Source organism: Tamandua tetradactyla, chromosome 5, assembly GCF_023851605.1.
Source record: "Tamandua tetradactyla isolate mTamTet1 chromosome 5, mTamTet1.pri, whole genome shotgun sequence".
Taxonomy (NCBI): domain Eukaryota; kingdom Metazoa; phylum Chordata; class Mammalia; order Pilosa; family Myrmecophagidae; genus Tamandua; species Tamandua tetradactyla.
The window spans coordinates 13,768,678-13,783,390 of NC_135331.1; the positions used below are offsets into that span (position 1 = coordinate 13,768,678).

The 14,713-nt window shown below is 56.4% G+C and overlaps 1 protein-coding gene across 1 annotated transcript in view; it reads left to right on the forward strand.

Moving 5' to 3' along the window:
* DTX1 (deltex E3 ubiquitin ligase 1) overlaps positions 1–14,713 on the forward strand; it is a 36,326-nt gene that overhangs the window by 10,448 nt on the left and 11,165 nt on the right. Inside the window, exon 3 of the mRNA XM_077159899.1 lies at positions 8,198–8,870. Coding sequence (XP_077016014.1) covers positions 8,198–8,870 — 673 coding nt within the window. The remainder of the gene's footprint in view (positions 1–8,197; positions 8,871–14,713) is intronic.

Below are 14,713 nucleotides of genomic sequence, written 5' to 3' on the forward strand. Positions count from 1 at the left end.
CCTGACTGTGGGAGGATGCTAAAGTGGCTGAAAACCAGCCCAGCTTTGGAGGGGCTCCCAGCTGGGAACACAGGCACCTCAACACCCACTAAGCAGGGTGCTCTAATGGCGAGTCTGTGGATGCAAGGTGCTATGGAAGCGCCAAGGAGGGAGTGATTCTCCCGACTAATGGCAGGGAAGATTCCAAGAAGGCAGAGCACATGAGCTGAACTGGCAAGATTGAGTAGGAGTCCAGCAGGGAGGAAAACCGAATGAGGTGGGTAGAAGGACATTTTAATACAAGGGAACAACACATGCAAATGCACAGTATGTTCAGAAAAAACTAAAAGTTTGACTTGGCTACAATGCCAGGCAGTGTAGACAGCTCGTGGTGGGCCTTGAAGACTGGGTAAAGGAGATTAGACTGATTCCTAAGGGCACTAGGGAGCTATTGATGGGTGTTGAGCAGGGAAGTGACATGGTGAAATTTGAGATTGTGGAAGACCCCTCTGGCTGCCATGCGGAGAATGCACTACAGGGTTTTGCAAAAGGTGGAAGTTGGGACAGCAGGAAAGTGACCGCAGTGGTCTAGGCAACAATAATGGTGGCTTGGATCAGGTAAAAGACAGTGGAAGTGGGGAGATGTTCAATTCCTGGCTGAGCTAAACCCTGGCTTTGCCCCTTAGCAGCTGTGTGACTTTGGGCAAGTCACTTTACCTCTCTGTGCCTCGGCATTTGTAAAATGCAATGTTGATGAAACGATGCCTCCTGTGTGGATTGAGAACCGACGTCATGAAGCACTTAGAATAGTGTCTGGCTCATAGTAGGCCCTTTGTGGGTATTTGCTGTTATTGTCACTGTGTCCATTTCACAGATGAGAAAGGAGTGGCTGAGAGGGGCCAAGTTGCTTGCCCAAGGCCAGACAGGGCTCCAGGTGGCAGAGAACTGTCTGCCCCTTCCATTCCCTACCCCTGCATTTCCCCCGCTTGACTGTTGCTGCTCTGCCAGGGGATCCGAACCTACTTTTGTGGGATGACGGGTGCCTGGCCATGGCGTATGCACAGCCGCCCTCCAGCTCCCCGCAACCTCAGAGGCAAAGCTCTCAATGCCAGTTCAAAGGCAGTAGCTGCCTGAGTTCTGCGCAGCCCCTCCGCCTTCCCCAGGCAGGGCTGTGGACCCCATCCCCTCCCCCTGCCCCCACCCCGGCCACAGACCCTGGGAGCTTGGACCAACTTCAGACGTGCAGAAACCACTAATGGGCCACAGCTTAGCCTGACGAGTCCCCAGGGAGCGTTCAGATAGAAACAGAACACTGCGGGATTATCGATTGCAGGGCAGGAGCGGAGGGCGTGCTGGGTCCACGTGCTGCAGTTGGCATCCCGGCCACGCCACTCTCCCCAGGCAGACTTCCATGTCCCCTCGAAGAGCCTCAGTTTCCCCATCTGCCAAATGGGGCTGATAATAGTGCGCAGCCCGGGGCTGCTGCCCGCAGCAGGGCGAGGCAGGCAAGCCCTCCACCCAGAGGCCGCAGCGGGAGTACTTGCTATGCCAGAATCATTTTGGTTATTGTCATCGTGGTTGTCAGGGGGAGCTGGCCAGACATTCCGACTGTCTGCTGGGAAGCGGCTGTTCCGGAAGGTGGGACGGCAGTCTGGGGATCAGCCGGGTCACTTGCTCTCTTTGTGACCTCCGTGCCTCAGTTCCCACATTCAAGAACACAGCACAGCGGTGAAGGGAGCACGGAAACCCCTGGGCCCACTCCCACACCACTCCGAGCCTCCATCTCCTCTCCTCTACGGCGGGGTAATAACAGCCCCACTTCACTGGGTTGTTGTCAGGATTAAGTGAGTCGATAGGAGCCTGGCCACGTAAGGATGTTCTCTGAGTGCTGTTATATTTCTTTTGGGGTTGGTAGAGGATTTGGTAAAATCGCTCACAGGAGCCTGACACCCCTAGGTGCTCCATTCACGCTCAACCATGTTCCCCCCAGCACCCCACCCCCACCCCCGCAGGCTCCTTACCTTGTAGTCTGACCAGGCCCGGCCTGCAGCGGGACTCCCCCCACCTGGCAGGATGTCCCGTGGCTGCCTCCCACGGGTCCCCTTCCCGTCAGGGCCCGGGTGCCCCTGAGCTGAGATCACTTCCCTCTGGGCAGCCACTCCCAGAGGCAGGGCCACCCTGCTGGGCCACAGAGGAGACAGGCCTCAGGGCCCCAGCCCAGGGAGGAGCTCGTTGGAGCCTGGGGGGCAGGCAGCGGTCTCAGAGCCCTCTTCTGCCTCCACGGAGTCAGCTTCCTGAAGCTAAGAGTTGGAGGCTGAGAGACAAATACCCGGCACTCCACCTCCAGGCAGGAGGCTCCGATCAGGACTGTGTTTTCAGGGCAGAAACTCACAGCTGAGTAATCGAGAGCAGAGATGAGGTAGTGAGGTCCTCATCCTTGGAGGTATCCTAGGCTGGGATACCATTGGCTGAGTTGAACCCCTTAGAACCAGCGCAAGTGGTTCTCCTCTCACCCGCCCTAGATTTCACCTCTCTGGGCCCCGGTTTCTCGGGGAAGAATCCTGGCACCCCGCTGGCAGGGACCTCTGAGGATAAAATGAGTTAGCGCAAGGGAGGTGCTGAGCCCAGCGTCCGGCACATAGTAGGTGCTCAGGGCATGTTAGCTCCATGGTTACTGCCTCTGCTGTGTTCCACCTCTGCAGGGTCACCTCTCCCCTCCCCTCTGTCTCTTGTCTACTCTGCCTCTCCAGGCTTTCATTTCTTTGTGTCTCTTCTCTCAAAGTCCCTCCATCTTCTGTCCCCAGCTCAGGGTCTTTCTCCTCGTCTTGGCCTCAGTATTTCCCATTTCGGTCTTGGCTTCTCTCTGGCAGTCTCTGTGTGTGTGTCTCTCTCTCTGTTCCCCATCTCTGTCTTCTCCCTCCCTGCCCAGCCTCTCTGTCTCTCTCCCTGTCACTGCCCCGGGCATGAAGTGGTCACTGGCTGCCGTGTCCAGTTACCCCCACATCCAGTCTCGGGGGGCCAGCTCCTCCATCTTCCAGCTGGCATTTGACCAAAGTCCCTTTCCCCTCAGTTCAGCTGGAACAAGATTGGAATTTTTCAGCCAAACATTCTTAGGAAATTGAGGGAGAGGGCGAAAAAAAAACAAAGGCAGACACACAAAAACAAGAACAAGCCCAGAAATGGATGCGTGCTTGACACAGGTTCCTAACTGCCATGGGGACTCAGAGCCCCGGCCAGCCCAGCTGAGTGCCCTAGAGACTGGGGGTGCGGGGTGGTGGTGGGGGGGTCATGTGGCCTGCTCAAGGACGTCCAGCAGAGTAGGTCCACGAGAAAGACCAGCCCGTCTCCAGATTCCCAGTCGAAGATTCTTCTCGGAGAACCTCCAGACCCATCTTAGAGACCCATTGTTCTGGCCGAAAATCTAGGCCAAGGCCATGGGGGGTCGGGGGGGGGAGACGGAGCGTTTCCATGGCTCGCCTGGAAATCTTGAGATCGCAGCCCAGGCAGGACACCGGGGAACCAGCTGGCCCCCGCCAGCCTGGTGCACAGCCAGAGCAGGCCTGAGAGGTGGACGAATGGGCAAGCCAGCGACAGCAGGCGCTCTGGGGGTGCGGGGCCCAGGAGGGAGGGCAGTAGCTGCCCTAATTACTCCAGCTCTCCAGGTTCCAATCTCGTTTCAAAAGGACTCCAGGGACACAGCCTTTAATAACTACCAGTAAACAGGCAGGAAAATCAATGCCTGGTGAACGGAGCCCTGGAGAGAGGATGCTGGGCAGGCTGGCCCTGACCTGGTCAGGAGGAGCTCCCAGAGTCCTTTGCTGCAGAGCTGGTCAATGTGGACCTTTGGAAATAACCCCACGCACATGCCCTAGAATCCCTCCCAGGGGCCCAGGCATGCCGGGCCAACCCCTACCCCCCATGGGGCTGCACCTGCTGCAGACTCCAGTCCCTCTTCGTCAAAGCCAACCCCTCTTCTCTCCCACTCCGAGCCCTAGGGTGTGCCAAGTAGGTTGGCCATTTCAGTTGCAGGAGTCTTCTTTATGTCAGGCTCTGTGCTGAAAATACAGATATGGATCTAACCTGGGTCCTGATCCTCCCAAAAGTCATAGATCAAGAAAGGAGATTAAGAACAAAACCAAATAATTTAATTACAGTTCAAGGATAGACATGCAATACACACAGCTGGGTATGCCAGCTATAACAACAGAACAGAGAAAGAGAAGCAATTCTGGAGGAGGTGGGCCTGTGAAGGGTTTTGATGGATGAATAGTTGAGCAGGAAATGAACCAGTCGCAGTGAATGTAAGTAATAAGATAGGAAGTAGAACAGCCATCCTGGCTAATGTTCATTGAGTGCTTTCTATATGCCCAGTCCTCTCTGCTAAGCACCTTTGACATGCGTTATTTTATTTTTTCCCATAGTAATCCTGTGGAGCTCTTAATATCCCCATTTTACAGATGAGGACACTGAGGTTATATTTGGAGGCAGAATTGGCATAAGACCTGTGAGAATCCTTATTGTTTCTTTCAGCTACCGCCCTCTGTACCTCCCATCCCAGACCCTCCCTGGCTCAGCTCAGGGCACTGGAGGCTACTGAATAAGGCAAGTTCCCATGTTCCCCCACCCACCCAGCCAGTGGGTTTTGCCCTCTGGCTAACAGAGCACCTTGACCCTTACCAGGAAGCTAATGGTAGTACTTCGAGCACGTCACACCCAGGCCATCTATCACAACCCCTCATTTTGCAGATGGTTTGGGAAACTGAGGCACCAAGAGGGAAAAACCAAGCACTCAGGAGCAGAGCAGGAAACAGCACCCAGAGTATTCCCTGTCTTGCCTCCGACTAATCCCCTCTCAGGCCTGCCCTCGAAGAAGCAGTATGGGCAAGGGAGAAATCAATATGCACATGCCCAGTTAAAATGATAAATCAGGCATCCCAGTGATGCCGCGGCGAGGGCCTGGAGGAAGTTTTCCTGTGATTGGCTGGAAGGTTATAGGAGCCCAGAGACCTAATTTCCTGGGGCCCGGCTGCCAGCCTTCCCGCACCTGTCAGCAGCTCCAGCGCTGTGCCTCGATTTCTTCAGCTCTCAGGGTTTGGGCAGGGGTAGTCTGTAACCCCTGGGATTCTGAAAGAGAAGAGGATGGAGGAAAAGCTCTTAGTTTTTCAGCCCTAGTTAGGGACGCAAATCAAGGGCAATCAGACAGAATCTGTTGCAGCGAAAGAGAAGCCCCAAGGGAGGGCTCTTTGGGAGGGACAGGAGTTGGTTCCCACCCAGCTAGCTGCAGGCCCCTGGGCCAGGTTCCTTGGGCAGGTGAGGGGAGGACCCCATTGCACAATGGAAACAACCTTGTGTCATGAGGACCTACTGTGTGCCAGGCCCTAACTAGGCTAGGGCTGGGGACACAGCAGTGAACAGACAAGGTCCCTGCCACGTGACTGCCTAGTGGGAGGAGCCAGAGAAAAAGGATGCAGAGTTAATATTTTGGGTCACACAGTGGCAGGTGCCATAAAGAAAGAGAAAGCAAGGTCAGAGGATGGCAATGGGAGGGCAGCTGTTTTCCAACGGTGGTGTGGGTATTTCCAAAGAAGTGACATGTGAACAGAGACCTGAAAGCAAAGAGGGAAGAAACCCTGAGAACACGTGGGAGTAGAAGGACCCTATCCCAGGCAGAGGGGACAGCAAGTGCAAAGGTCCTGAGGCTGGACAGTGCTTGGGATGCTTAAAGAGCAGCAAGGAGGCTAGGGTGGCTGGGGTAGAGTGAGAAGGAGAGGGTCAGTAGGTAGAGAGTCAGAGAGGAAGACGAAGTCAGACAACGTGGGGTTTTCTGAGTCTCACAAGGACTTTTGACTTTCACTCCAAGGGAGTGGGGAGCCACAGGGGACTCGGAGCAGAGGGGTGCGATCTGACTGGCACGGAAGAGGACGCCCCCTGGCTGCTGTGTGGGGATCAGAATGCAGAGGGCAAGGGCAGGAGCGGAGACCAGTCACAAGGCTACTGCAACTGTCCAGGCAGAGTGGGGAGAAGTGGCCCAACGTGGGGTGTGTTGGAAGGTAGAGATGGCTGGGTTTACTGACAGATTGGGGTAAAAGGTAAGAAGTCAGGGGTGAGTCCAAGGTTTGGGGCTTTGGGGCTGAGCAGCAGGAAGGATGGGGCTGCCTGACAGCAGCGGGAAGACTGTGGGAGGAGCACGATTGGGATGGGGGGATCAGAGCTCTGCTTCGTCTACGCTGACTTTACACGCCTGCTGACCCCCACAGGGAGCATTGAGGAGGCAGCTGGAATGCAAACCTGCCTCTAGGGGAAGAGGGAGGGAGTGGAGATGATGAATTTTGGAGTTATCAGAATAGAGACAATACTTTTCTCGATTGATCCTAATAACTCTGCAAGGAACGTCTGCTCATGCCCACTTTAGAGATGAGGAAACTGAGGCTTGGAGATATTGAGTCACCTGCTCAATATTGAGTCACCTGCTCAATGGTCACAGAGCTGGAAAGTCAGAGAGTCAGGCTTGAAATGAGGTCTGCCTGCCTCCCGGCCCTGGGACCCTATCCAGACCCTGCGCTCTGCACCTGTTCTCGCTGAATCCTCCCTAAAGCCCCCATTTGAGGGGGCAGGGGTGAGTCATGGATTAGTGTCACCCCCATTTTCAAGATGGGGCCACTGAGGCTTAAGGGACTTGCCCACAGCTGAGGAGCAGTCGAGTGTGCAGCCTTCCTGCAGGTGTGCTGAAGGAACCTAACAGAGGAGACTCTCTGCCCAGGCCCCAACTCCCACGGTAGGCTAAAGGCCCTGAGAAGTCCTGTAGCCTGGACCTTGGGTTATCTCTGTTTAACCCAGAGTTTCCCGGGGAGCTCTGTCTCAGGGAGCGCCAAGAGTTTTGGGAAACATGAGAGCAAAACCTCTGTGCCCTCGCTTCTTAAATGGCAGCGTTCATACCCACCTGGCCAAGGTTATCACGGGGTTATTGACGATAAATGAGTGCCTAGCACGGAACCCGTAGCGTCGAGGAGCAGACAGTTGGCAGAGGTTTGTGGAGGGAAGGGACACATGAAAAGTGAATGAAAACAGATAAATAAATGGACAAAGGCATGCACCGACGTAGGGATGAACAAAAGCCGTGAAGAAACAAAGGAATACCCAAGCCCAAATGGATCGGCGTGTGAGCAGGTGGGGTGAACAGATACACTGATGCCTTGGCGCCTTCATTCAGCGCATATCTATTAAGCAACTACTGTGTGCGGAGGCCTTGGGGATCTAGCAGTGAGCAAAACGGAATCCCTGCCCTTGTGGCTATGACACTCTAGTGGGGAGAGACAGATGGAAAACAAGACAGATAGATAAAATATAAACTGGATTGGAGAAAACAGAGCAGGGAAGGAGAGGGGGCAGAAGAGTGGAGGGGGGCAAAGGTACACACTTTTAAATAGGATGGTCTTGAGTGAATGTGTGAATAAAGGAGTAAGTGAAGGAGCAGTATCAAAGCAGGTATGAGCAAAAACTTCATGGATGGCTTCAGGCATGGATGAAGGAATTCATGGAAGTATTAAATAAATGAACTAATGAATACATGAGTGCTATGCTAGCGTATTAATACAGGAAGGAGATGGAAGAATTATTGAATGAATCAATGAGGTAGTGCTCCAATGGATCCATGAATGATTGGGCAATGAATGAATGAATGAACTAATGAAGGAAGGAAGGCATGCATGCCACCAACCAGTCTAGGTCATCTTGGTCTCTGTGGTTCCCTGCCCCCACCCCTCTCTCCCACCATGGCTTGCCCTGACCTCTACAGTGGTGCCTGTCTTGGGGCGGGGGGTGGGGGGACATGACTCCCTCGCCCCTCGGTGGTGCCTTCTAGATCCCCTCCAACCCCAGGGCGCATTAGCCCTCCCGTCTGCAATCCTCCCACCCCCGACCCCCAGCCCCCCACCAGCGCTGACCAAGGGTTTCTGTCCTCCTACCGCACTCGGTTCTGTGTATCCCTGCCTGTGCTGATCCCCCAGCCTGTGCTTCCCGGGTCTGGGCTGACCCTCTCTCCCCTCACCCTACCCTGGTACCCCCTTCTGGCCTGGGCTGCCCCTGCTAACCCCCCCCCCACGCCCGTGTGGCCCCCGCCCTTCAGGCCTGTGCCGACTCCCCTGGTGCGCCGGTGTCACCCGCTCCCGCGCACCTGTGTTAACACGCACCCTTGCCCCCCCCCCCATTGCGACCCCAGGGACGATGCGGCCGGTGCGGCGCAACTTCTACGACCCGTCGTCGGCGCCGGGCAAGGGCATCGTGTGGGAGTGGGAGAGCGACGGCGGCGCGTGGACGGCCTACGACATGGACATCGGCATCACCATCCAGAACGCCTACGAGAAGCAGCACCCGTGGCTCGACCTCTCGTCGCTGGGCTTCTGCTACCTCATCTACTTCAACAGCATGTCGCAGATGAACCGCCAGACGCGCCGCCGCCGCCGGCTGCGCCGCCGCCTGGACCTCGCCTACCCGCTCACGGTCGGCTCCATCCCCAAGTCGCAGTCGTGGCCCGTGGGCGCCAGCTCGGGCCAGCCCTGCTCGTGCCAGCAGTGCCTGCTGGTCAACAGCACGCGCGCCGCCTCCAACGCCATCCTGGCTTCGCAGCGCCGCAAGGCGCCCCCTGCAACCCCGCTGCCGCCCCCGGGAGGGCCTCCGGGCGCACTCGCCGTGCGCCCCAGCGCCACCTTCGCCGGCGCCGCGCTCTGGGCTGCGCCCGCCACGGGCCCTCCGGAGCCGGTGCCGCCCTCCGGGGTGCCCCCGAGGAGCCCGAGCGCCCCCGCCAGCACGCCCACCCCTGGGCAGAACAACCTCAACAGGCCCGGGCCCCCGCGCGCCGCTGGCGTGAGTGCGCGCGCCTCCATCCCGCCAGGGTAAGAGCGGCCCCCTGGGGGAGGAGGCGGGGGAGGGAGGGTCTCCCCGCGGTCAGGGCGGTGAGCCCTGCGGTGGCTGCCCACCCGGCCCGGGATCAAGGAAGTACAATATTAAGTAGTGTGTAACGCGTGCTAAGAATGTGCACACTCGTGTACCTCGATGCAGGGCGGCCATCAGCTGTCCAATTGATGGATGCAGAAACCAAGGTGGGGGGAAGGTAAACAGCCTCCCCAGGGTGACAGCTTACCAGTGACAGGGACCTAGCAGCAGCATTGCTAAACTCTGTATCACCTCATCACTCTATCACCTAGTGGGAGAGCAGGGACGGGACCCAGAAGTGTAAGGTTCCCGAGACTGTACAGTGTTGTCCTGGACAGTCTCAGAAGCTTGGATGTCTTTCTGCCCAGCCCCAGCCCGCCCGCTGAGGCGGAGGCCCTGCAAGCATTGGTCACTTGTGCAGAATATTTCCTCACCATGTCCCACCTATAATATCTCCATGAGTCTGGGTAGTACCGTAGTTTTCAAACTGGGTTCCATGGATCCGTGGGGCACCCTGAGATAGCAGGGACTGCTGGTTAAGGAGAAGTCGTTGGGCAAATGGGTGCTAGCCTCCCTACACTTGTTTTCGCCGGGGCAGTCCTCTGGGAACTGTCTTTTATGAATTGGTTTTCCCAACTGGATTCCACTGAGAAAGGAATTCCTGGCCACACCAACTTTGAGAAGCCTTGGGTTAAGGTGTCCTAGGTCCCAACAGAAAAAGATCCAGTGAGCCCTGGAGTCCAGACCCGCTCAGCCCTAACAAGGAACCAGACCCAAGGAAGTGAGACTGAGAGGGAGTGACAAGGACCTGGAGTTTGGGACACACCAGAAGGAAAAAGACAGGAGGGGAGAGGGCTGTGCTGCCCAAAGAGAGGAGGAGGAGGACACCAAAGCCATCTCTGTTTGGTCGGCCTTGACCAGGACCTGAGAACAGCTAAGGTCAGATCTGGATGTGTCCTTTGAGGTCACGACATCCAGTCCCCTCCTTTCTCCCAGGGAAAGCAAGGCCTGGGGAAGGGAAGGGACCCTGAGCCACACTGGCCTATCTGCCTTCTGTCTCCAACCCTTTGGGATCCTGACTGCCTGCATGCAAATCCCCTCTGGGCCACTTTTGAGCTGTAAGATCTGGGGTGAGTCACTTCCCTTCATTGAGCCTCAGTTTCATCATCTGGAAAATGGGGGCAGGACTCCATCGTGTTGGAGATGCTGTGTGCCCCAGCGCACAGCCCCCATCGCACAATAGTTAAGCAGTGGCAGCTAGGACTATTTGCTTCAGCCAGCCAGGGCTCCAGGAGGGCTGGGATGGGGGGTGAGGGGAGCTGTAACTTTCCAGGGGAAGGACAGCAGCCGCCGCCACCTGCCTGCCCCGCCCTGCTCTTCCCCTCCAGGTCATCTGGGCCGTGGGGACAGCGGAGGTGTGCCCCGTGTGACCCCAGCCTCCAGCCGGCCCAGTGCCAACAGGAGGGGACCTGAGGGGCTGGGAGGGGCCTCGTGGGAAGCTGAAGGGGGGCCTGGAACATCAGCCTGGCTCTGACTGCCTTAAGAAAGAAGGAGGCTGGAGGGTCCTGGAATGACAGGAAAATTAAGACTAAAAGAAAGTGGGGGTGGGAGCGAACAGAACCTGGGACGCTCCAGGGACCTCTGCAGGAATTTGAGAGTTTGAGAACCTTCTCTCTGGGGCAGTGATTATGAAATGAGAAGGTTGTAACCAGCATTTTCTTGGAAGGGGAGAGGAAGGGGGGAGAAGAAATTCTAACACGTGTAATTCCTACTTAGGATACGAATTGTTCCATGAAACTTTTGCTTCATTTCTACATGTGTTTAATGGGTTGCCTCGTGAAATGAATTTCTTAGTCCCTGTAAAAAAAGTTCTAAAGGCCGGTGCTCTAGGGCAGACTGGGAATTAGCTTTTACTAGCCCAGTGCTAATTCTCCAAGGTTGTCCTGTGGGTGTGAGTTAACAGAGGTGACCCTGGGTGTGAATTAACAAAAGTGACCCAGACAGACGAGTTCCCTGTCCCCAAGGAGCAGATAGTCGGATAGGGGAGACCGACCCTAACAAGTAAAGAGTAAATGAACGTGGTCACTGCAGAAAGAGGGAAGTGTTGCAGAGGCAATGGGAGAGGATGGGAGGGTCAGGAGAAAATGGGGCGGTCAGGGAAGATCTCTCTTCCTCACCCCAAGGAGGTAGCCAGATCTGGAGAAAGACTATTGCAGGGAGAGGGGACGGCGTATGCAGCTTCACATGGGTGGCCTGGGGCGTGTTCACGGAAAGACTGTGGTGTGAGGGGCCAGTGGGAGGGGGCAGGGCATGCTGGGCAGAGACACTGCAAATGCCAAGGGCTAGGGGTAGGAATGAATCAAGCAGATTCTGGAGACCATGCAGGGATGGAAATTTTCTAATGGGACAGTAGGGACTGAGATTTTTCCCAAGTGGGAGTCCAGGCCAAATCAAGGGCTCAGGGGCGCCTGGGCTCAGTGCTGCCAGCAGCAGGGAGCTATAGAATGTGCTTGAGCTCCAGGGAGTGGTAGGGAGAAGAAAGATTTCTCCTTGGGGCTGCTGATCATTAAACTTGTCCTGTTCCCCCACCCCAGTCAGCATCATCTCCCCTCCCTCTGCCTTCTCAGAACTGTTTCTGACCCTCTCTGAGCCCAGATACTGGCCTGGGAAGAGTTGGGGGGCACACATCAGGGTTCCCCTCATGCCTCCCCAGCCAGGCAGGCCCTGCTCCATCTCACCCCAGCCCCTCACACAGTTTGTTTCCAGCCAGACAAGCCCACGTCAAAGCCCCCCAATCTTCCATCTCCCAGGAACCCCAGCAAAAAATAGCCATGGTTAATGGGGGAGAAGAAAGAGACCAGGGAGTCTGTGGTACATAAAGAGGGGTGGCAGGAAGGAGGGGATGGGAGTTGCAGACCCTGGCTCCTCCGGGGTGAAGCGTCCTGTTGCCAAGGCAACCAAGGCCCAGGTGCAGCTTGGGGGGGGGGGCCTCCGAGGAGCCGGGAATCCAGGCCTTCCCAGCCCCCTGCAGTCCCTGCATCTGGGTCTCTCTCTGTCCCCGTGGGTCTCTCTCTCTCTCTGCCTGAATGACCATCTCTTGGTCAGTCTCTCCCTTTCTCCCCTCCCTTCTGTCCACCTCCCGGCTCTCGGCTCTGGACCCAGCAGCCCCAGATTCCAGTCCTGCCCCAGGCCCTTCCCAGCTGCGTGACCCGGAACACACGGCCTCAGTTTCCCCATCTGCAGATGGAGCTAAAACGGCCATCACAGGCCCACATGCTCACAGGGCTGCAGGAGGTTCAAATGCATCACCAAGTTAAGTGTGAGCAGTGTGCAAGGGAAGGGTGTACTCTTCAGAGAGCCCTGCCATCACATCCTCAGCTCACCTCCAGCTTCATCGCAGCCCTGGATGGGGACGGTGGGGCTGGGGAAACCCCCAGCATGGGGGCTGCCTTGCCCAAGGTCACGCGGCTGAGGGGGCAGAGCACTGACAGGGCGGGGGACCGTTCCGCTGCCCAGGCTGACCATCCCACCCGATGAGGGGGCAGGCAGCCAGCTGGCGGCCTGGGCCTGGGGGCCACACAGGAGAGGGGAGGATCCGCCCTCTCCCCTGAGAGGTCGGGTCCAGTCTTTGGACCACAGCTGTGGGGCAGAGGAACAGACTCAGAGTTTCCATCCCACGTGGTAGTGGGGAGAGGGAAGAGAAAGGGGACAGGAGCAGCTGCAGGCCTGTTTCCGTTGACTGAGCGCTCACTACCTCTCAGGCTCCACGCCACGACTTTTGCATACATTGTCCATCGTGATTCTCACAGAAATCCAAGGTGGCAGCTCCTACTGTCCCCATTTTGCACATGAGGAAACGGAGGCTCTGAGAGGCTAAGACACTTGCCGTAGGTCACACCGCTCGGGCTCTGATTGGAGAACCGAGTGTGGCCCATCCCCTGGGCTGCCCAGGCTAAACCCCACATTGGATGTTGGGCCATGGTCCCCCGAAACCAGGCCCCGAGTGCCAGGTGCCAGGGGAGTGGACGGATGCACAGCTGCTGAGCTGGGGCCCAGCTCCGGCAGCTCCTCTCACCGCATGATCCCACCCGAGTCCATTTCCTGCTCTGGTCCTCGGTGTTTGCACCTGTGAAATGAGGCTGGGCGCACAGGCCATTGTCCAGCTTGAGACCAAATATCAAAACATCTCCATGCTTTATTCCGTCTGCACCCATTTAAATGCCACCTTCCTTGGGAGAGCGTCCTTCTCTTCCACCTGCAGCAGACTTTTACTCCCTCTCCAAATCTAATTGGCACCAAAGGGATTTCGGTTAAATTTTCACACCTGAGGTTCTTAATGAGGCTGGTAACCTTTTCCTGTTTCCTGGGAGTGGTTCCTTCTTTTGCCAATAACTTGTTTATTTGTTTTGCTTATCTTTCTCTCTGGCTGTGTATCACTTCCTTATTGATTTGCAAGTACCCCCTTTCCGTTTTGCTGTTTCTTTTTATTTTCTCTGTAGCACATGTTTGTCTGTTTTTTAAGTAACTCATCCGTGTTTTTCGAACACCTACTGTGGTCGAGGTGCTGCTTGGGGCGCTGGGGTACGACTGTGAACAAAACAGACAAAAGCCTGTCCTCCTGACGCTCATGGTCTGGTGGGAGGCAAGTAAACTAAAGAAAGAAATTAAATTAGGAAAGTATGTTAAAGGCTAGTCATTGCTACGGAGGAAAAATGAAGAAGAGAAGGGATGTAGGGACTGAAGAAGGGGAGGAAGTTTTGAATAAAAGGTCAAGAAAGGACTCACCGAGAAGGTGACATTGGAGCAAAGATCAAAGGTCAAGAGCATATCATGCAGAGGGCTGAAGCCTGGGGGAGAACGGTGCAGGCAGAGGGGGCAGCTTGTACAAAGGCCCTGAGGCAGGAGCAGGTTTGTCCTGATGGAGGAGACCAGCGTGGCTGGAGCAGGTGTGAGCGAGGGGTGAGGAGCTCAGAGAGAAGAGGACAGAGACAGAAAAGGGGCCGGGGCACGTAGGGTCCTTCCGTGCCCTGTGGACAGTTTGGGTTTTTACTCTGCATGAGATGGGAGCCGGTGGCATGGGATGGGCGGCAGGGAGGCTGGGGGGCCTGGGCTGTAATGGGCTCACTCTCGAGGCTGAGAATAGACCGCAAGGAGGCAGGGGGGTCTCCGTTCCTGGTTGGCAGGGGGCGGAGGGTGTTTACGTTGCAGTGATTCTATGTCTTTATTGAAAATAATCCACATTTTATTTCTTTTATTCTTTAACAGATATTACATTTCAATGGTTCAAAATTATAAGAGCACAGAAACTCACCATGCGAGCAGTCTCTCCCCCACTCCACCCCCATCGCCCCTGCGGCCTGCCCACCCTCCCCGCTTTTCCTGGCCTCCCCAGTGCAAAGTGGCAGTACCTCTGCCTCTCCCCTGGGGCCACCTCACCACAAGGTCAAACCAACCCCCCCCACCCCAGACCCGAAGCACTTCCTGCCCTGCTCCCTGGGAGGCCAAACCACACATACGCCTGTCTGCACGTGGCTGCCCCAGGCCGTGGGAATCCACCGGCCCTGCCTGTCCCCCCTCACCTGCCCTGCCCCCTGCCTGGGCTCCCCTGTCACTCCTCCAGCAGAGCCCAGAGCAGGCCGGGAAACCGGGGGTGGGGTGGGGGGGAGTGACACTGAGCCCCTAGGCCTGTGGATAAGTCTGAGCCCTACATGCCAACCACTCCTCAAAGTTTTTCTCCAGGAGACCTCCCCACCCTTTAGTCCCTGGGATGCAGGCCAGGGAGGGCTGAGGGGTCTCCTTTGCC